The sequence below is a fragment of the Rosa chinensis genome, chromosome 3, assembly GCF_002994745.2.
Source record: "Rosa chinensis cultivar Old Blush chromosome 3, RchiOBHm-V2, whole genome shotgun sequence".
Classification (NCBI taxonomy): Eukaryota; Viridiplantae; Streptophyta; class Magnoliopsida; order Rosales; family Rosaceae; genus Rosa; species Rosa chinensis.
The window spans coordinates 38,868,452-38,889,179 of record NC_037090.1 but is presented as its reverse complement, the minus strand read 5'-3'; the positions used below and the strand labels follow the sequence as shown (position 1 = coordinate 38,889,179).

The 20,728-nt window shown below is 35.5% G+C and overlaps 2 protein-coding genes across 13 annotated transcripts; one reads left to right on the top strand and one right to left on the bottom strand.

The window, feature by feature from the left end:
- Window positions 1-184: 184 nt before the first annotated feature.
- LOC112194556 (THO complex subunit 4B) lies at window positions 185-2,954 on the bottom strand. Its single transcript, XM_024334780.2, has 6 exons — window positions 2,682-2,954; window positions 2,366-2,497; window positions 1,653-1,721; window positions 1,375-1,565; window positions 771-861; window positions 185-454 (listed from the first exon to the last, which is right to left on the bottom strand). Exons 1-6 carry the CDS (start codon window positions 2,880-2,882, stop codon window positions 185-187), a joined length of 954 nt encoding a protein of 317 aa, XP_024190548.1. The 5' UTR covers window positions 2,883-2,954.
- Window positions 2,955-7,063: 4,109 nt separating this feature from the next.
- On the top strand, window positions 7,064-20,325 carry LOC112192237 (39S ribosomal protein L46, mitochondrial). 12 transcript variants are annotated; one of them, XM_024331884.2, is made up of 14 exons: window positions 7,093-7,682; window positions 9,488-9,591; window positions 9,900-9,981; window positions 11,491-11,667; window positions 13,731-13,821; window positions 14,359-14,412; window positions 17,146-17,190; window positions 17,286-17,324; window positions 17,773-17,974; window positions 18,347-18,412; window positions 18,867-18,941; window positions 19,450-19,579; window positions 19,670-19,795; window positions 19,901-20,325. In XM_024331884.2, the coding sequence occupies exons 9-14, from the start codon at window positions 17,814-17,816 to the stop codon at window positions 20,042-20,044; spliced, it is 702 nt and encodes a 233-aa protein (XP_024187652.1). In that variant the 5' UTR covers window positions 7,093-7,682; window positions 9,488-9,591; window positions 9,900-9,981; window positions 11,491-11,667; window positions 13,731-13,821; window positions 14,359-14,412; window positions 17,146-17,190; window positions 17,286-17,324; window positions 17,773-17,813; the 3' UTR covers window positions 20,045-20,325. The 12 variants fall into 12 exon arrangements, with proteins under 12 accessions (XP_040371881.1, XP_040371880.1, XP_040371877.1 ...); XM_024331885.2 differs by lacking the exon at window positions 11,491-11,667; XM_024331887.2 differs by lacking the exons at window positions 9,488-9,591; window positions 11,491-11,667.
- The last annotated feature ends 403 nt before the right edge of the window (window positions 20,326-20,728 follow it).

Genomic DNA, 20,728 nt, shown 5'->3' with positions numbered 1-20,728 from the left:
GTGACTTTGTAACAAACTTCTTTTGCATCCCAGCACAAAAGTGGTACTAAATACCAGACAAACTGTAAGATATAATTCAAGGGAGCAAGAAATGCTAATAGGTAGTGCTCCATATCCATCTATATGTTATATATTACCAGTTTGCCTTCCCCTAAACTACCATGTCTGTCATCTAACTGTGATTTCAGTTTACCGGCCTACATTTTAGGCGGTATTTTTCCAAATCAGCATCCAGATCATCAAAAGTCACAGTTGTATCTCCATAAAATGTTTTCTTCCTTTTAACAGATTCTGTAATCACATTCTTCCTTTGCTGATTTTCTGCAGTCACATTCTTCCATTGCTGAGATTCTGTAGTAACCTTCGGACCACCATTTCTCACCTGTCCACAGCCTCTTTCAAGTCCAACACCACCATGACCATGAAACGATCCCTTGAACCAGCTCTTCCTAGCCTGTTCCCCAACAAAACAAGAAAAAGATCATGTTCATGACTATGCCTTTCCTCAGTAATGGCTTTCCCAGTGAAGTTAAGCCGCGAAAAAAAAAATAGTGAACACAAGTAAACGGCAACATCAGGAAGACATCAGCTAGCAAAGTTCTACTTAACATGTCTTTTCTTTCCCACTTCTCCAAATCCAAATAATTGTCTGCAAACAACATATAGACTGCATTTTGCAAATGCTAATATCAGTACATTTTTCATCTGTGTGAAAGTGTTCACACATTCACATGTAAACTTTCACACACACAATATGTAACAGCCTATACATTATACATACACTCATCAGTCATCACATTTCTTTCACTTCCATGAATAATGTTCTCCCTCTCTTTAGCAGGTTCCTTCAATAGTTTCAGACTGCTATTTCATCACACAGGTGCTTAATAGAAAAATTTCATAAAAGAGAACAACTATAGCTCAAGTTATTAAAAATGTTTTCAGTATGCTGCCTTGGTTAGAAATACTTTAGCCAATGTATTGGTATAAACATGTTTGACTACCAGTGAAAACTGGATAAAGTCGGAAATAAAAATATCATAGATACACAGATGCTCCTTGTGGCTTGAAATCACTGGCTTAAGTTGATACAAAATAAATTAGTAGGCAACATAAAAACAAATCTTTATGATGAAACTGTGAACAGAACATCAATGAAAGCTCAGACCAAAGTGAAGCGGGACTGATATTTTCCTCATTAGCTTATTTTCCAAATGCATAGGGAGATCAAGATAACCATTTCAGACCAAATAAATATGACTTCATGTAACTCAACTCAATGGAAAGTCCTATATTTAATTGCAAAGACACAACATACAGAGAGATCATAATACCGATTCCCAACACAGAAGCAGAAAGAAAGAAACACTATACCTCTGGAAGACGGGAGTTGGATGTTCTTGCATGAAATTTGTATTTGGAGGCAGAAGCAGAGGAACAGGAGAAACAACATTGAGTCCCACAAGCTTAATTTCCACTTTCTTTCCATCAAGATGCTGATTGTTGTATCTCTCGATTGCTGCTAGAGCATCTGAATAGTGCTTATAGACAACTTCAGCTGTTCCCTGAACAGAAGCAACGCAAACCTTCTAAGCCAAAGAAAAGAAAAACATTCTTTAAAGAATTCCATGGATGTCAAGCTGTGAAGATACCTTAGATCTTCCACTTTTATCATAATGGATTGAGTGCCTTTCCAATTCACCAACCTCAGAGAAGAGCAACTGCAGATTGCATTGTAGTTATAACCTTTTCAACTTAAATGCCAAAAGAGTTGTGAAACCAGAAAGTTCAAACAATTACAAGGCACATTTTTTGAGTCTAAAACTGACCAAACAACATAAAGAAGAATAAGAACAATCACTCATACAAACTGGCAGATTGAGCAGCATCCTATATATACAACTTGACCTTATGAACACATGCACATTCATTTGCCCCACAAACATGTTTACATATACACACCCCCTGCATAGATTACAGTGCCCATATCAAAAGAATAACACTATTTCCTTTTAAAAACCCAGACAGGTGATTCAGGGTCACAGATTACAGTGACCATATCAAAAGCAAGACACCATTTCTTTTGAAACAGGGGATAGAGGGTCGTCTGGTAAAACTCCTACCATGACAAACAGAGTTCATAAAAGATTGCAAACCAAAACTTCAAGTTGGGATCTTTGGCACCCTTTAGTTAAAACCCCAATTCCGCTTTACTTCACTGAATCATATAACCCTCTTTGACAGCTCTGGGACTAAAAAGGCCCCCTCTTTTCCCACATGGATTATACATTTATACACCACAACACAAACAGAGAAAGGACACAAAAAATAACCAAATTCATGTCAAAAAATAATAAATACCTACCTCTATATCTCGATTGGTAACATCATAGTCCAAGTTAGATATATAAAGCTTGGTGCTTCCCTCACTGTTCATCGCTTGGCTCAAAGCCAATGGCAGCTCAATCCTTCTGGGTCTAGGCTGTCCTTGCATTTCCTGCATCAAAATCACTAACACACATCAAACACTAAACCAAAACATCATACATGCAAACCCTAAACCCTAAACCCTAAAGCCTACGCCTTTTTGGTTCCTGATAGCAGAAGAGAGTGAAAAAATCAAAGAAGCTCGGAAAACCCAAAAAAGTTGAGAATGTGGGGAAGCGTAAACGGTGGCTCACCGGCAGAGTGGGATACGGCGCCGTTCTGTAGGCGTTGCGGTTCATCGGCCGACGAGAGGGGCCTGAGGTGGAGCCTCCGCCGCCGAAATGACCGTTATGCCCTCGTGGCTGGTGAGCGTGGCTGTTGTGACGGCGTTGTTGCTTGGATTCGGCGATGAGGGCGTCGAGAGGGAGGTCCAGGCGGTCCTGAGGGAAGGGCATTTTGGGTAAAAAGCAGAGAGAGAGGTGAGGGGTTTTGGAGGACAGTGAAGCAGGGTTTTTGGTTTTGCAGAATCTCTACAGTACGTTCTGGTGGTGAAGGAGAATACTGGCGTGGTTTAAAGGCGGGGGAAAGATTTGTCTCATTAGGGACACGTGTCGAACGTTGAAAAATATGTGTTCTTATTTTGCCTGTTTTAAAAGTCATTTTTGGATGATATTATTTAAGAAAAATTAGTAATTTCGAGCTTATAATTATATAGTTTCTATTTTTCAGTTTCAGTTCATTAATCTTACTGGAGTCACCAGTTTTATGAGGTTTTCATTTTCGAAACTCAAGCTCTTTTAGTTCATAGATTTTATTATCATTAGAAGTTGATATGTTTATTAGTTTAGCCTTGATCTTTTTTTTTTTTACGGCAATGGTGATGTTGCCGCTTGGTGCTTGTTTTCAAACCCCAAACCCAAACAAAGGTCCCTTGAGTTTGTTTGACTAGGTTATCATAATGTCACACACATATACACACCTATAAATTTACAATTATTTTGTTATAATCTGATAGTCGCGTTATATACTTATTAAATCTATGTATATTATGATCATCACTTAAAATAAGTTTTTTTTTTTTTAGAGAGAATGGGCTGTCAATCCATTAATAATGAATATGTAGGTAACATTACAGAAAAACAGTTCACCCAATCCTCAGGCTACGACAAGATTGAGTCATTCTAAAGCAACCTAAAATGCAACATCACCTTGGAAATAAGTCCAGAAATAACCAATAACCAGACATGACTAGTGAAATGTTTGAAACAGCTCAAGAGCTAAACCGCTTAGAGTAAATTATATTTATACAAAACCCGATTGACCTAAAGACATGTGACATATTGAATAGAGGCCAGATGATCAAGAAATGAAATAGTAAAATAAATTAGGGACTTTAAAATACCAAAAGAAGAAACCAAGAGCTTAAATAAATTTACAAAAAAATAATAATAATAAACAAGGGCCTTGAAACAATTTTACATTTTCAAAAACGCGTTTACTTCTCACGACACCAAGAGTAGACTATGAGTGATTTAGGGTTTAACGAGGGCTTTTTTGCCAAAACAAATTTCAGTCGATTCCCACATGAGTAGATTCAAAACACTGAATCTAGGTGGGTCTGTCATGAAAAGATGAAGGCTTAGCACAAACTTGTCACCAAAGAAAATCGTCACGTTCATGTTGTTCGAGAGGCTCCCAGTTGTTATTCCCAAAATTTACCCCGTCGTCTATGCACTTTAGGAGTTCTCATAAGTTCTTATCTTTAAATCTCAATCTTTTTTAGCAAATCGACCTTTAGATGTTTAGAACTTCATGAGTATATAATTTTTGTAAATTTTTAGCCAAATAAAAAATCGTAAAAACGTTCATAATCGTGATTTATCATTTATGAATACGGAAGGTTCAAAGTGGACATATTTGGTTTGTCTATTGATTTGATATAGTTTGTCACCTTTACGATTAGCAATATGGAAGAAAACTTGCAGCAATGATATACTCATGGAGACCTAAAATATTTAATAGAGGATTTGTTGAGATGTGATAGAAACGTAGGTCTCAAAATCATTGATTTGAAAGCTCTCATGATGTTCTCATTTTTATGGTCTCATTAGAGCCTCTCCCTTCATGTTTATAACATCTGAAAAGGCAAACAAATTGGTCGACCTTTTGGAAGAAAAATATAATTCTTTGTTTCCTATTACGATCTCTTGGAACATCTCTTCAATCATGTCTCTCATAAGAAAAATAAATGAAAAAAACGATGTTCAAAATGATGAAAAAAGAAATAAAGTTGCAAACTTTCTCATATGATGATAGTAATTAATGAATTTTTTTAATCAAAATGAAATTTCCATTGAATAAAGTAACTCACACAATTAAACCAACACATAAAGTAAATCAAAACAAATGTTAACATAAGAATGGGATGCATCATACATAGCTTGTGAGACCTTTTCTTATTGGCTTTTGCCCACCAATGGTTGGGCAGTTAGCCCCAAAATTAAGGGAAGAAAGAGCAGACAATAGTAGCCTTTCTAGATCAGGGAATTTTAATATTTAGCTGGTGCTACTATTCATTTGAAAGATTACATAAGGAGTTGGAAGCTGCTGCCACTGCGACAAGAGATTTGCATAATTTTATATTTTAATAAATAAGAACATCAATAAAATATTAATATTGTTTAGCTTCATTTCCTTACATAAATCAAACACTATAGTGAGTTTTTTTCCTTGTTATTGGGAAAAAGTTCCAAAACACCGGAAAGAAAAACTAGCGAGACGTTTATTTTCCCTTCATATGAACACAAAGGAATTGATTTCATTTTTGAACCAAACAAGGCTTTAGTGTTTGTTACACCATATTTATTGAATGAACTATTGAATTTTTTTTTTTTAATAGAACGTAGCTAGCAAGGTTTAACGTATTGATTCACAATTTTTAATCACACAAAGTCACAAACTATGAAATCTCTATCTTGAATTGCAATTTGAATGTATCTATATGCACTCACTTTGAGGTACCATAGCTTTTTGGCCAAAATAATATTTGAGGAACTATACAGAGCGTTTCTTGCCTATTGAATAAGGAAGGTGTCATGTTGTACATACTGCATATTGTACCGCTTCATAGTGATAAAAAATTGACTCTTATAAACATTAAAGCTTCTTTTTTCCTTTAAATACTTTTTTATTATTGTTTTAAAGGATATGGATCTTCCGGCTCCTGAAAATCCAAATGTCCAATAACTAGGCCAGGACAAACATGTATTCGTCCCAGATACACTGATATCTCTAGTGAATTATATGGATGCTCAGCACGATCTAAATCTGCATTGTGTGGCGCACACTCGAGCACAGACCCTATGTGGCCCCAGGTAAAACCAAAGAAATTATTAATTATCAGGAATTAAATCAATATCATCATCAACAATTACACTTGTTGAAAGGATAAATAACAGGTCTGCAAAATGAAATCGACCAAATTAATGGATAGGTGAATGCATTGAACCTAAGTATACAAGAGTCTATTGATGCCAAAGATAACAGGAACGAGCTACTTGAACAAGATACTAATCTTGCAAATCAACTTCAACAACAGTTGATGGATGTAGACGTCATCACTGTTGGATCATATACGCAAATGGAATACATTGTGAACAACATGTTACCTTTCCCCAACTAAAAGCGAATTGCTATGTTTTCGTTTGTAACTGTTCTCGAAAAACACTGTATACAGAATCTAATAATAGAAAACGGGGTGGAGTTTATGCCCTAATCATTCCTCTGGCATAATTATATGTGTTTAACCCAAATGCTATCCCAAACATCTCTTAGAAATGGTGTATGGAATTATCTAATTTTTGTGTAGTTCGAATGAGTTACTACTACGAATAATGTCTGAGTTTATACCCTAATCGTTCTTATTTTTACTTGTTTTTAAAGTCTTTTGAATGATATTATTTAAGAAAACTTAGCAATTTTGAGCTTATTGTTTGTATTTTTCAGTTCATAAATCTTATTATAGTCATTAGCTTTATAGCTTCCATTTTTTTCGAAACTTGAAGACTTTTAAGTTCATAAATCTTATTGTCATGAGAAGCCAATATGTTTCTTAGTTTATCCGTTTAGTATTTTTAGAAGTTGAAGAGTGTTCGAAAATTCGTATCATATTGGTGGTGCTTATGCTGTCCTTTAGTGTTTTGTTCCCAAACCCAAACAAAGATCCATAGTTTTTGTTTGGTAAGCTAGTTCTAATGTCACAAAGACACATTTACACAACTACAATTAGGGGTGGGCACAACTGATTTGGAAACGGTTTTCTGACCAAACCGGCCCGAAAATATCAGTTCGGTTACCGAACCGAAAAGAAGAAGGAAAGAAAGTGTTGGAGCAGAGCCGAAACCGAATGAATACGGTTCGGAAACGGTTGTTGGATGTTTACCGACCACTTTTGCACTGAACCGACCAAATTTACTATATACTAAAGGAGAGATGCTGTTCATCTAACAGTACTTTGGCTCGAAGTGGAGTGACGCCTTTGCCCTTGCTCTTTACCCTCAATTGCAGGTTGCCATTCTTCTAGGGACTTCTCATTCGATTGCTGTCATAAGGCTCTCATCGGCTTTGGTATTTCAGTAGAGACTGAGACTGAGAGCGAAGAGTGGAGAGCAGGCCTTCAATTTGAAGCGTGAGAGATACTGTTCATATAACAGTGATTTGGCTCCAAGTGGTTTGACGCTTTTGCCCTCGCTTCAGATTTTTTTTCCGGCTCTACCTCGGTTCTGGATACGATATCGTCATTTTGCTCTTTCTATCTTTATCAATTGTTGAGAGAGAGAGAGAGCGGTTGTGTGTGTTTGCTTCGCACGAGGAGGTAGAGGGATAGATCGGAGGGAAAGTTTGAAACCTCAATCCTGGTTGAGAGGGAGAGAGAGAGAGTTAGAGAGATCGGTTGTGTTTGTTTGCTTGGGACGTATTAACTATATTTCGTTCTTGGTTTCTACAAGAAAGCACAGTCGAAACAGAGAGAGAGAGAGTGAGAGAGAGTCAGAGAGGAAGGAGATCTACGTCTTGAATAGCTCTGCCGTGTACCAATTACGAAACACCCAATCTACTATCTTCGGGAAGCCTCAATCAGCCATGTATCGGAAGTGTGCAGAAGAGAAGAGGTTCGTCTGGATTTCGTAATAGCGGTCTTCTGCGACAGAGTGAGGCCGATCCGAGAGAGAGAGAGGAAGAGCAGGAGACGGGAAGAGGTAATGACTTCGCCTGAAATTTCAATTCTTTATTGAATTTTGGAAGTTTGGTTTGCCATGAATGGTGAACGGTTTGTGGGTTTTGAAGTACGATTCGAGTTGTCTGATTCGAAATTGAAAAACCCAATCAAAAATTCAATTGGTGGGTATTTGAAATTTGGATTGCGAATGCTCTGTTTTTTTGTTCAGATTCATGGCTGCTAATTATTAGCTGTTAGAGATGATTATGCTCTGTTTGTTTCGAAATTGAAAAACCCGGTCAAAAATTCATCTTGGTGCATTTATTTTAATTCAATCCATGAAAGTTCAGTGCATACATTTATAAAAGTCCAAACAAATGTAGAAGTGCCCATTTGAGTTCTTTGTCTGATCGAAAGTAAAACTTGGTGTGTTTAGATCAATTTGCATTTGAGTATTCAGCAGTTATCATATTGTTGGTTCCTATGCTTAATCATTCTGCATTTTTATGTTACATGGCAATTGATTGCCTTAAGTAACAAAGCAAAGAAGTGTAAATTTACTTCCAATAATTACTGTTACAATTCTGATATCTATTTGTTCTTCCTGTTTCAGAAGTTCTATGTATGCTTATTGTATCTCCTCTGATGTGAGTTTGAATGTTGGTCATGAAGTCTTTATTTTGTTTGATTTATGGATTGCTGTACATTTATCTATGGATAGAGATTTCGAATGCAACAGTTACTCAAGGAATACTTTGAGTTACTGGAATTGATGTGTATTTGTCATTCAGCTTATAATGATAACTTAACTAAAATATCAACTTGGTTCAACTTTTGAAGGTTCAAGTAGGAGAATCAGTTTTTTTTTTTTTTTTTTCAAAACTTCATTTGCTTTTGTAGTGATCAAATGATGTAGTTGAGCTGAATAGGATCATAGTGCTACCACATTAAGGACTGTAGCTCACTCATTTTTCTCTATGTATCATAGCCTGATTTTCATTCATAAAATCCTCTCTCTCTAAATATCTGTTCTTTAAGACTTCATACTTTTTCTTTGTTAATTTTCTTTCAGTTTCCATTTGAAATTTTCATGGCTTTGGAGTCATAATGTGCAGTTATATGAATACATACTTTACTTTTCTTATTTTGTGGGAAAAAAATTTAATATGAGACAGAAGCTTAATTGAAACAAGCCATTTGTGTTTCTTCATTGTCTTAGTTGCTGCAATCAGAACATATAAAATAATGCATTCATATTTAATCACTTATACAAGTTATGAACTCATATTTTAGTTTTTTATCATTAAATCAATTTATATGATATTTTCCCTATTTGAAAATCGTCATGTCAATGAATATTAACTAATACTAAGTTGTAAATCATGATCTAACTGCTTTTGTGGTAAAAATCCCATCTATAATAACCAATTTATGTAGAACAATTAAAATAGAATAAAACCTGCAGCACATAAATCCGGTAATCATTCAATATTTACAAGTGTGACGAATTCATATTGATGTCTGGTTTGGAAATCAATCAATTCTCTTTGAATTCTATTTGACAGTTGATTTTAATTTTAATCAATTAACAAACTAGCCTGTTCAATTTGATAGACATGTTGATATTCAAAACCACCTGTTTGGTCAAAATTATAGATATATTCACATTGATCACGTTACCCTGTTTTAAAACATTAGTAAAGTCTATAGACATGTTCACATTGATTGAAGTACCCTGTTTTGAAACATTATCTCCAACATTCTTTCTATATCTATAGGCTATTCTGCAACTTTGGTAATTGCTATAAGCATGGAAATTTACTAAATTCACATTTGGTTTCGCAGCCATCAAACTCTCAGATAGAATTTTAGCTTTTTCGCGGAGCCTCGATCGACATCCATCTTCACTATTTCGTAGGATATTCGTCTTTTATACTGGTGGATTACAGGTGATGTAACAGCTCAAGTTTGATGACAGAAAAGACATGATTCATTCATTTCAGTAAAATTATAAAATATGAGTAAATTCACTTAACTATTATGTATGTTTTATGATATGAGAGCGAACAAACTATATTTTGGCTTTATATTTGGGTTTTCGATTGTTCTGTTTCTTGGTGAAATTTTGGGTTTGGTCTGTTTGATCCTTGATTGTGGAAAATGAGAATAAGGGCTTGGTTTTGGTGTGCTTTGGTTTTTACTGGGTCTTTTCTTTGACTTAGTTTTGGAAATCTCAGTATTTGGTTGCGTTTTGCAGTTGTCAGTATTGTGGACTGGAGTATCTGCCTGTTTTTGCTTCCTTGATTGGATCTTGCTGTATCTAGCGTGAAGCTGATCAGGTATTAGCCTTTGTTTTTATTTTAAGTTCTTGATTGATTGCTCTGTACTTTTGGTTGTTTTGAGTTCAGAACATTGGTATTTGGTAGCAAAAAGAAATTTGTCTTTATATTTATTTTTAAATTAGTGTGGTGGCTTTTAACGTTATGTCACTGATCAAGTTCTATAAGATGATATAATCAATTACAGTTTTAACTAAGATTTGAGAAATTGAAATATTGAGGTTTTATGTTTTTTATGGTTTTGTTGTCAATGGTTTGAAGTTATGGTTTGAGGTTTACAATAGTGGTATGTATTTCTGAGAAGAAAATTTTGGCAAGAGTTCAGCAAGAGAAAGTCATTTGATGTTTCCATTTTAGTTTCTTAACAAATAGGAAACCAATATTTTGATATTTTGTACTTTTGCTTTTTGAAACATGGTTAAAGAATGCAATGGTGTAGTATATTGGAAGGTGAATTTCGTGTGTTGGGGATATATCAAAATAGTATCAAAAGTGATACATCATAAAATAATTTGATTGTGACGAAGATTGAGACTGCACCTATTTGTCACCTATTTTCAAAGGTGTTATCCTGTTTTGAAACATTGTATAGCTTTTTTTTTTTTTACCTGGTAAGTTGGAGATAGTTCTCTGTTTTTGCCCTTTGGTTTTGTCTCAATAACAGTTTGCCATTGTTTGATAGTGTTGTTGTGCGATGGGTGTTTTTGTTATTTTGGTTTCCTCCCCCTTTTTTTGTTCCCTGGTTAGAATTTTAAGTTGGTCTTTACTCTGTCATTATAAGCTGCACCTCAAGTTTCTTTAACTTTTCCCTTTTCATTTTCTTTGGGTTCTTCTTCATCAATTTTGTTTACTTCTGTAATGAGATCAGAATTAATTTATCCTTTTTTGCAGCTCTGATGCTGTTACTAGATTTACTGCCCTTGATCTTCCATCTATTTCGTCTTTGACATATACCTGCACCCTTTTATGTTAATTCCTTTCTCTATTCATTATCAGGTAATTCAAACTTAGGAACTGTCCATGGGGTAAAGCTTTGAAGTTCGAACTCGATATAATCTTAGGAAAAAACTCGATATAAAGTGTTGAAACACTTAGAAAATCCTGTACTGGCTTACAATTTCTATTACATCATTTGATGCTGCAATAAACTAGAATAGAATTCTCAACATGAAAATTTTTGGATCACTTTATTTTACATATTCCTTGCTTCATTTAAAGATCTTATTCATTTTTGTTAATCAAACCATACTCACTTACAAAATCTGCAACTAAGTAATCATCGCGTAACAATTCTGCCCCGCAGCAACGCGCGGGAAACATTTCTAGTTTTACATATACTAAAGCTCCTACACTGTTCAACTAACAGTGATTTGGCTCCAAGTGATTTGACTCTTTTGTCCTCGCTTCAGATTTTTTTTCCGGCTCTACCTTATCTGGATATATCCTATCTTCGCGTCGTTTCTTTCTTCTACAATCTTCTGACCATCTTTATCAATTGTTGAGAGACAGAGATCGGTTGTGTGTGTTTGCTTCGCACGAGGAGGTAGAGAGATAGATCGGAGGGTAAGTTTGGATGCTCAATCCGGGTTGAGAGATAAAGAGAGTTAGAGAGATCGGTTGTATTTGTTTGCTTCGGACGAGGAGGTAGAGAGATAGATCGGAGGAAAAGTTTGAATCTTCAATCCGGTAATTGCCTCGCCTAATTCTCAGGGCTGGTTGCACTTGGATGTGAATATTGTGGGTTTTGTTTAACTTGGGGCCTCCGATTTGTGAAATTTTCATTGCTTTGTTGTTTGTTTGTTTGATTTGGTGTTTTTGCTCCATTGTTCCTGGTTTCTGTGATAATAGTGTTTGTTTGTTTATTCTAAATAGGAGTCTGGGTTTTGGGTCTCTTGCCTTTGTTTTTGTTCTGATCGAGTTTCCAACCTTGGAATTGATTGTAGGCTATGTAGAAATCTGATGGTAAGAACCCTCTTCTTATTGTTTCTTCTTTTCATGATCAGAGTAATCAGCAAAAGAAGAAGCGGTTTCATTTTCAGCAAAAGCAAAATAAGAAAAGCGGTTCACTTGATTTGATGGCTTCAATTGCATGATGGCTGTTTTCATTTTTCTTTTTATTATGAACAGACATAATGTTTCACATTTTAACCTTCTACTTAAATGCATTATTCGCGGGTGAAGCTATTTGGTTGGCATTGATTGCTATTGATCTTTCTTCTGTTAACTGAAGCTTATCTGATTCAATTCTTAATGTATGCGATTTGGTTTCCTTCTGCAGCCTGGGTTTTAACTTTTCAACAGTTCCAAGATCCAAATTTTTTGTTTTCAATCTTTCATCTTTGTTTTCAATCTTTCATCTTTGGAATTTTGGGTTCAGAAGAAACTTAAATGATCAAGAGATTGAGGAGTTTGCCTCGCTGATGGTTAAGCTAGAAAATGTCCGATTAGTGGAGTCCAAACCAGATGAAAGGAGGTGGAAGCTTGAGCCTAATGGGAAATTCTCTTGCAATTCTTTCCATAGCTTCTTAATTAGTGGTGGATCAGATCCAATTTTTCCTCCTGCAAAGTTTATTTGGAAGGTCAAGGTCCCTACTAAGGTGAAGATTTTGGGATGGCTTGTGGTACTGGGGAAGACAAATACATGTGATGTTCTTCAAAGGAGAAGACCAGGAAGTTGTTTTTCTCCTCACTGGTGCATTTTATGTAAAGCTCAAGGGGAAAGTGCTGATCATGTCTTCGTGCATTGTGAAGTGGCTAATTTCTTATGGAAAAAATTATTTTGGGAAGCAAGAGTGGACTGGACAACTCCATTACAGAGAAATGACTTGCTAAGGGAAAACCCCATAGCGTTTGGTAAAGGTAAAAAGGCCAGAACCCTTTGGGGTTGTGGGGTGCTAGCTGTAGTTTGGGTGGTCTGGATGGAAAGAAATAAAAGATTATTTGAAAACTATGGAGGGGTGGAGAAGGAAGACCTGTGGGAGAGAGTCAAGTTTTGGGCATCCTTATGGGTTTCTATTTCTAAGGAATTCAAGGATTATAACCTTTCTTCCATTATTCTTAACTGGCAAGCAGCTGTAGTATAAGCCCCTAAGCCTTGATTAGTATTATTAGACGAGATGCTAGGCCTATAGCCCTAGCTGCCCTCTTTAGATCATTAAAGCGGACTCCTTGTCCGCCTCCCTGTATCTCGATTTTTGCTTTTTTAATAAAAAGCTGTTTCTTCTCAAAAAAAAAAAAAATCTTTCATCTTTGTTATGATTTAGTAAATTGTCATTCTTTTCCATTACTAAAAGATTTTCTTCTGCTGATAAGTGATAAGATTGTGAGTTTGTGATGATGTGAGAGGTTTATTACCAACTGATGTATGAATATGGCCGAAGAACATATTAGATTAGTACTTATTTATCCATTGTTTTCTTAGTACTTATTTATCCATTGTTTTCTTCTGCAGCATTGATTGTAATTAGTAATTATTATATTATCTAAAGAAATTAATTCATATGGTGGTTTCAAATATAAAATGCAAGAAGTTGTTCTCACTTGGTTTCCATAATGAGAAGTTGTGCTTCAGTGTTGTTGTCTTATTTATGTTTTATGATTTCTTGATATCTAAGCTACAAAGTTATTAAAACCAAAGTTCACAAATCAATAGAGATGGGTCCTGTTATACTTCTTTATGTATGTAGAATGCAGCTTCCTTCTGAAGCTTAAATTGTTTTTCTGATATTTCCATTTGCTTTATTGTGCAGACCACAATAAAGTTCCTTGGTTTGCTGAGTTCTCCTTTGGTTTGATCAAAGGCTGTGGTTTTGGTGGATTTCGACAGAGTGAGGATTGCAGGTTTGGAAGTTTTTTTTAGCTTTATTCCTTATTATTATTATTATTATTATTATTTTTTTTTTTTTTTTTATTCTTATTTTTTTTTATAATTTTTTTTGAAGTAGTTGGGTTTTCACGTTGTTGTTTGTTTAGAATTCATGGATATATGGGTTTTTTGGTTTAGGGGTTGTGATTGTGTTTCGGATTGGGATTTCGGAATTGATTGAAAAAGTTTGAAGTTATGTTTGTGATGTTTATGTGTATCGAACTGATGTACGGTTTGACGCTATGTTTGTAAAGATTATTGTTGTTTGGGTAATTAAAACATATGCCTTTATGATCACAACGATAGCTATTAAGACTAAACAATGAATACAAAATTTCTATCCATTAAGAAGATTATTTGCAATAATTAGTGATTGGTTTGCATATCTCTTACAACCAACACTATAGAGTTTTCTATCCTATACTCTTGAAATTATCAGTTACATTCAATCCCATACTTTTATTATTTGTTGTTCTTAATATTTAAATAATATTAATTTTTATCTGTTGCAGGCTTTGTTTGTGCTACAGTTTCAACTCTGGGCAATTGATTGCAATACCTTCAAGGTATCGTTTTTATCTTTCATAATTTAAAATCTTTCATTAATTTATATATTCATTCAACTGTGGGATGAATGATAGGATGCTGCTGCTGATTTGGTCTCCTGATCATTCTTTTGTTCTGTATAAGTTTAGTTAATTAAACTATGATTGACTGAATTAATGGAAAAACAATTTTATCTTTGGACTTCAGCACTGAACCTGCAGGATCACATTTTTGTTAGGATTAAAATCCTGTTTATTAAGTTTAATTATCTGAGCTGTGGCATACCATGTATTTTTGATTGTTTCCCTCTTTTTGAGCATTTCTGTTTTGGATCAGTCTGTGTCATATTTGTGGAATTAAGTTTTGCTTGGACCTTTAAATTGTTAATCGATTTCTATATAGATTGAGGTAAGTTGGGTATTACTATCTTCTTCATTGACGAAGAAAGAATGGTTTAGGGAGAAGAAAGAATGGTTTAGGGAAAAGAAAGAATGGGTATTTTCGGAGAGTTATAGAAAATTTTTGAACTAAAGCCAGTCAATTGCAGTGGGTATTGAGTAGTTTCTTTTTGTGGTAATATTTTAGTTTTGTACAGATTCAAGTTTGGAAGAAGATAATAAAGTGTTTTTAGTTTTATTTATTTTCTGTTCAGTTTAAAAATAATAGAGTGGCTATGGGTGTTAGTATATCTGGAGAAGATTATGGTGTCAGTATGGTTTTTTTTTATTTATATTTCTTCTGCTTTTCGATGACAAGTACTAATACATTTTGCCAAGGGGTGTTTCTTTCTTTGGTGAATGCATTGTCTTATCTGATTCAATTCTTAATGTTCTGGGTTTTGGGTTTCTTGCCTTTGCTTTTGTTCTGATGCATTGGCTTAGACATTTTAGCATTGTTCATAATAAAAAGAAAAATGGTGAAAATTGAGAAAATTGAGAAAATTGTATTTAAAATGGTGAAAATTGTTTTATTGTTATCATTCACATCCCGCAGCAAAGCGCGGCACTGTTGCTAGTTCAAATATATTCATATAATGAATATATTTATCAATACATGTCCAACGTAGGTTTTGGGAAGACTCTTGGCTAGAGGATCAACCATTGAAATTCTACTTTCCAAGGTTGTTCAGACTATCAACTCACACTAACTTTTTGGTGGAAAGGGTAGCTATCCCTCTCACCTTTCCGTTGAGCTGGGACTTTGGGTTCAGGAGAAACTTAAATGACCAAGAGACTGAAGAGTGTGCCTCACTGTTGGCTAAATTAGAAAATGTCAGATTACAGGAGTCCAAGCCAGATGAAAGGAGGTGGAAGCTTGAACCTACTGGGAATTTCTCTTGCAAATCTTTCCATATCTTTTTAACTAGTGGCGCTTCAGATCCAATCTTTGACCCTGCAAAGTTTATTTGGAACGTCAAGGCCCCTACAAAGGTGAAAATTTTGGGGTGGCTTGTGGTATTGGGGAAGACGAATACTTGTGATGTCCTTCAAAAGAAAAGACCGGGAAGTTGTTTTTCTCCTCACTGGTGTATTTTATGCAGGAACCATGGGGAAAGTGCTGATCACGTCTTTGTGCATTGTGATGTGACTATTTCCTTATGGAAAAAGCTTTTTAGGGAGGCAAGAGTGGACTGGACAAATCCATTACAGAGAAGCGAATTGCTAAGAGAAAAACCTTTAGCTTTTGGTAAAGGGAAAAAGGCTAAAACCCTCTGGGGATGTGGGGTGCTAGCTGTTTGTTGGGTGGTCTGGTTGGAAAGAAACAGAAGAATTTTTGAAAACTATGGAGGTTCGGAGAGGGAAGACATGTGGGAGAGAGTCAAATTCTGGGCTTCCTTATGGGTTTCTATTTCTAAGGAATTCAAGGATTATAGTCTTTCTTCTATTATTCTTAATTGGCAAGCAGCTGTAGTTTAGCCCCTAAGGTGTGATTGTTCTTTTAGACATGCTAAACCTTTTGCCCTAGCTGTCCTTGATCTCTATAGTGGACTCCTTGTCCGCCTCTGTGTATTTTTGTTTTTTCTCTTTTTCAATAAAGAGTTGTTTCTTTTCCAAAAAAAAAAAAAAAAGGTTGACAGGGTTAGATTTTCTAATGGTTTAGATGAATAACACGACAGCCCTAGGTCTATCACTTTCTCATTTTCCCTACCCTTATCCCCTCTCTCATACTCGGCCGCACTCTCTCTGTATCTCAGTCTCAGAGACTCAGACTCTCACTCTCTCAGTGTCTCACTACACTCTCTCTGTCTCTCAGTCTCTCTCAACTCTCTGTCAAGTGTCAAATCGCAGCAGCAACAACAGTTTCTTCACTCTCTTCGACTCTTCCTCAAGCTGTGATTATGTGAAGCTCGGTGAGACGGTGACTCAAGCTCGGAGAAATTTTGGGATCGATTTCTGGGTTCGAATTTCTTGAATCTCTTTCTCTTGTTAAGTTGTTGGGTTCGATTCACTTTCTCATTCTTGTTTTGGAATTTGGGCTGTGGTGTTTCTGGGTTCGATTAAGTTGTTTAATACACAAGGACTTTTAAGCTTTGGGTTCGATTAAATTGTTTCTGGGTTCGATTAAGTTGTTTCTGGGTTCGAAAGAGAAACTGATCTTGATTTCATATGTTTCTTGTGGTGTTTCTGGGTTCGATTCAGTTTCTCAAGATTTCTCATTCTTGTTTTGAAACTGATCTTGAAATAATGATATTTGGGCTATATTTTGGATGGGAATTAAATTACATCGATTTTGGTCTAATTTTTTGCTTGCAGGTTAGAGCTGCTGAGCTTCGGCAAATACTAGTAGAACTTGGACCGGTACTGTGAAAATTAGAATAAACTTTTCTACTCCCGGCTTCTTCTTTGTTCGTTGAGTTGGATTTCTTATATTACTTCTTTTGTTAATTTTACAGGCGTATATCAAAATCGCTCAGGCTATTTCGTCTCGACCTGTAAGTTGACTCTTTTCTATGAGCCAAGTACTCTCTTTATAGTTGTTGAAGCATGCTGTATCTTTTGAAGAACCAATCCTACATTTTTGCAATGCATTTCTTAGTAAATGTTATGTTAAACTCATTAGGAATTCTTAATGATAAGTCAGGCTTTGTTTTTTTTATTTTTTCCTTTCTTCTCTAATACACTAATACTAAGAAGTAGATTGGATATTGATGAAGCCTTGGAGATGGTTTCTCTCATTTGTTGCTGGTTTGCAAAGTAGTGAGTCATATATATGTGTAGATATATTTACAAGATATATTTAGGGACTTTAAACCAAGAGCCAAAATAAAATTCACAAAACAACAAGGGCCTCAAAACAATTTTACAATTTCAAAAAACGCATTTACTTCTCAGCATAGCAGTGTGAGAGTGATTTAGGGTTTAACGAGGGCTTTTTGCCAGAAAGAAAATTTCAGTCGATCCTCGCCGGAGTTAGATTCAGAATGCGGAGGTCGATTGCGAGTCTGGGTGGGTCCCTCGTCAAAAGCCGAGGGTTTAGCACGAGCTCGTCACCGGAGAAAATCGTCGCGTCCGTACTCTTTGAGAGGCTCCCGGTTGTTATTCCCAAAATCGACCCCATCGTCTATGCATTTCAGGAGTTCTCGTAAGTTCTTATCTTTAATCTCAGAAATTGAATTCAGATGCGATTTGATGATTGTGTTTTGCTCCGGAATTTGATTAATGAAAGAAAAAAGTGAAATTTTGATTGTTTTGGAAGAGAAGTGAAAGAAAAGTTTGAAAATTTGATTGGTTTATATGGTAGAAGAATGTATGGAGTAGCTGATTTGAGCTGGGCTAAGCTCAGTTTTACAGTTTCAGAAGATTGAAGAATGCCAATTCAGTGTTTTGCTTTAATAAGTGTGTACTATGGTGATACCTGAATTGGTAGAATTTTGATTCAATTTCTGTGAGTGATGTGATTTTTTTGTTTAGTGGAGCTCATGTTACTTTGTTGTTTTGGCCTTTGGGATTGTAGGTTTCGGTGGCGACAGCAATATCGACGCAGATATCCAGATGAACTTTTAGACAAGTCTAATGCTAGGTGAGGTTTAGAGGCTGATTACTTTATTGGATTTGTTACTTGATCACAACTGCATTGCATATGAATGATGGCCCTCCTTCTATTTCTAATTTATCAAGCACATTTGTGGCTTTTGCCTTCTGTTCTAATTGCTGAATCGTAAAGGTGCATTTCCCAGTAAAAAGTATTCTCGGGCGTATTTGCCATTTTAACTAAATTTCATACTGTCGTGCATGATGATCAGGAAATTTTTGATTCCCGATATGTTCATATTGTGTCCAGTATTAGATTAGTCTATTTTCTGGTTTCAGTGGCTGCCACACCTTAAAGGTAGTTGATGTTTATTTGTAAAATCTAATTGATAAAGCTCATATGCAATTGTTCCACTTATTGCATTAACCTTACATGATTCACGCACAAAAATGGTGCAAATAAAATGTACAACTCTAGTCTGACACTTTGTTTTGGTGAACAGGGGAAAAGGAGACTACCAAATTGATTATGTACCAGCTCCACGGATCACTGAAGCTGACAAACAAAATGATAGAAAGTATGGAGTATAATTTTGGTCTATCTATAAGAATCTATTTTTCCATCTCAACTTTTCACTTTATTTGAAGTAAAAGAGCTCCTAAATATTGCCTATGAATTTCTTAAAAAACCTATTCTACAGTCGTCTTGGATTTAAGGTGGATAAATGTTTTGCACTGGTAATGGTTGGATATTGAGTGATTACTATTGATAATTTGTTTTAGTGGTTACTTCTTAGTTGGCTGTTCTTTATGGGTTAAATGTAATGTGAGTTAAGTTTTATTGCAATTGTAGTGTTTCAGAGGTCTGTATGTAATATCATATTAGTAGATCATGTGTGTCTGTGCCTTGGAGTTATGATAGGGTTAAAAACTATTGTAGTGGGTGAAACTTAATTGCTGAGAGAAAAATTAGAAGAATTGATAACTCATTAGATCTTTTATACATAAAACTTATGTGAATGATTTTGATGTCAGAACACAAAAACAAAAGTTCCTAGTATTGAAGTTAGTTGTCTTGTTCTTTAGGTCATTGCAGAGAGCACTTGACAGAAGACTTTATCTTCTTATCTATGGTAACACACATGGATCTCCTAATGGAAAGCCAGTCTGGCATTTTCCAGAAAAAGTGTACGAGTCTGAGGAGACATTGCGGAAGGTGATGGCTGTTACATGATATATATTATTTTTCCTGTTCTTCCATATAAATCACATTTGTGTTTGCTAAATAAATACCATTTTTCTTCAGTGTGCAGAATCTGCATTACTGTCTGTCCTAGGTGATCTGTCCCACACATATTTTGTTGGAAATGCTCCTATGGGACATATTGCAATGGAGTCATCAGCGAATGTGACCGACTCTCCATCTTTCAAGGTTGGCTTTTGGCAACATTTTCTGTTTTACACTGGCTTGTGCTGATAGTGATAATAATTTTATATGTGTACTGACAATTACATCTTTTTCTTCCCTTTCTTTCAGCAATTCTTTTTCAAGTCTCAAGTGATTGCAACAAACAAGTTAAAAATTGGGAAGTGTGAGGATTTTGTTTGGGTGACCAAGGATGAATTGATGGAATATTTTCCTGAGAAAGCTGAGTTCCTCAGCAAGATGATCATTAGCTGATCTGCCATATGTAATCTCTTTTTGCATAAAATCTTTGCAATTCAGACTAGGAATTTATATCGACTGTTGATTAAAGAGTGAAACCTGACATAGTGAATCTTAGGCTGTAGAATGCTGCAATTAAAGTTTGTTGTGGGGCTTGCTGTTTACTGGCTGAAGCCTGGCTCAGTACTGGAATTTTTGGATAGTTGTTGCATCAATGCTGCCCCTTCTGGATTTTTCATGTATTTTCCCTCCCTTTTTTTTCCCTGGTAATAAATCTACTTACTGCAATGGTACTGTTGATCTTTGATTGTACATTATGTTCGCAAAGTCCCTCTCCTGAAGCTCCATTTTTTGAATGCGCTTGGTTTGTTTGTTTTTTTTTTTTTTACATCTTCAGGAATAAGAATACCAGTGTCATTTGTCATGTTAAGGTAGAAATCAATCAGGAACCAGGCGCTCATTCCCTAAACCCAGGCTACTAGAAATAGGAGCTGATAGTTTTGCTTATTCTCTTTAACATCCCACTTGCTATTGTAGACAAGTATGCATACAAGTATAGAACCCACGCAAACATATAAACAATAACAAAGATCTTCTGTGCCAAGGTCTCCGGCTCTGGCATAAAATCATTTCTTTTTCTGCAGTGTCCGTGAAAGAATTGTGTCCTAAAACAATCATTTTGATGTAATTATTATTAAT

Bases quoted from the DNA above. Each gene is read 5' to 3' on its own strand.
- LOC112194556 (XM_024334780.2), bottom strand. From the start codon at position 2,882: ATGCCCTTCCCTCAGGACCGCCTGGACCTCCCTCTCGACGCCCTCATC. The intron at 1,722-2,365 runs GTAGGTATTTAT...TGCAATCTGCAG, and splicing joins TTACCAATCGAGATATAGAG to TTGCTCTTCTCTGAGGTTGG. The intron at 862-1,374 runs GTATAGTGTTTC...ATGAAATAGCAG, and splicing joins CCAACTCCCGTCTTCCAGAG to TCTGAAACTATTGAAGGAAC.
- LOC112192237 (XM_040515947.1), top strand. From the start codon at position 12,402: ATGGTTAAGCTAGAAAATGTCCGATTAGTGGAGTCCAAACCAGATGAA. The intron at 13,822-14,358 runs GTTTGGAAGTTT...TATCTGTTGCAG, and splicing joins CGACAGAGTGAGGATTGCAG to GCTTTGTTTGTGCTACAGTT. The intron at 14,413-15,458 runs GTATCGTTTTTA...TGTCCAACGTAG, and splicing joins TTGATTGCAATACCTTCAAG to GTTTTGGGAAGACTCTTGGC.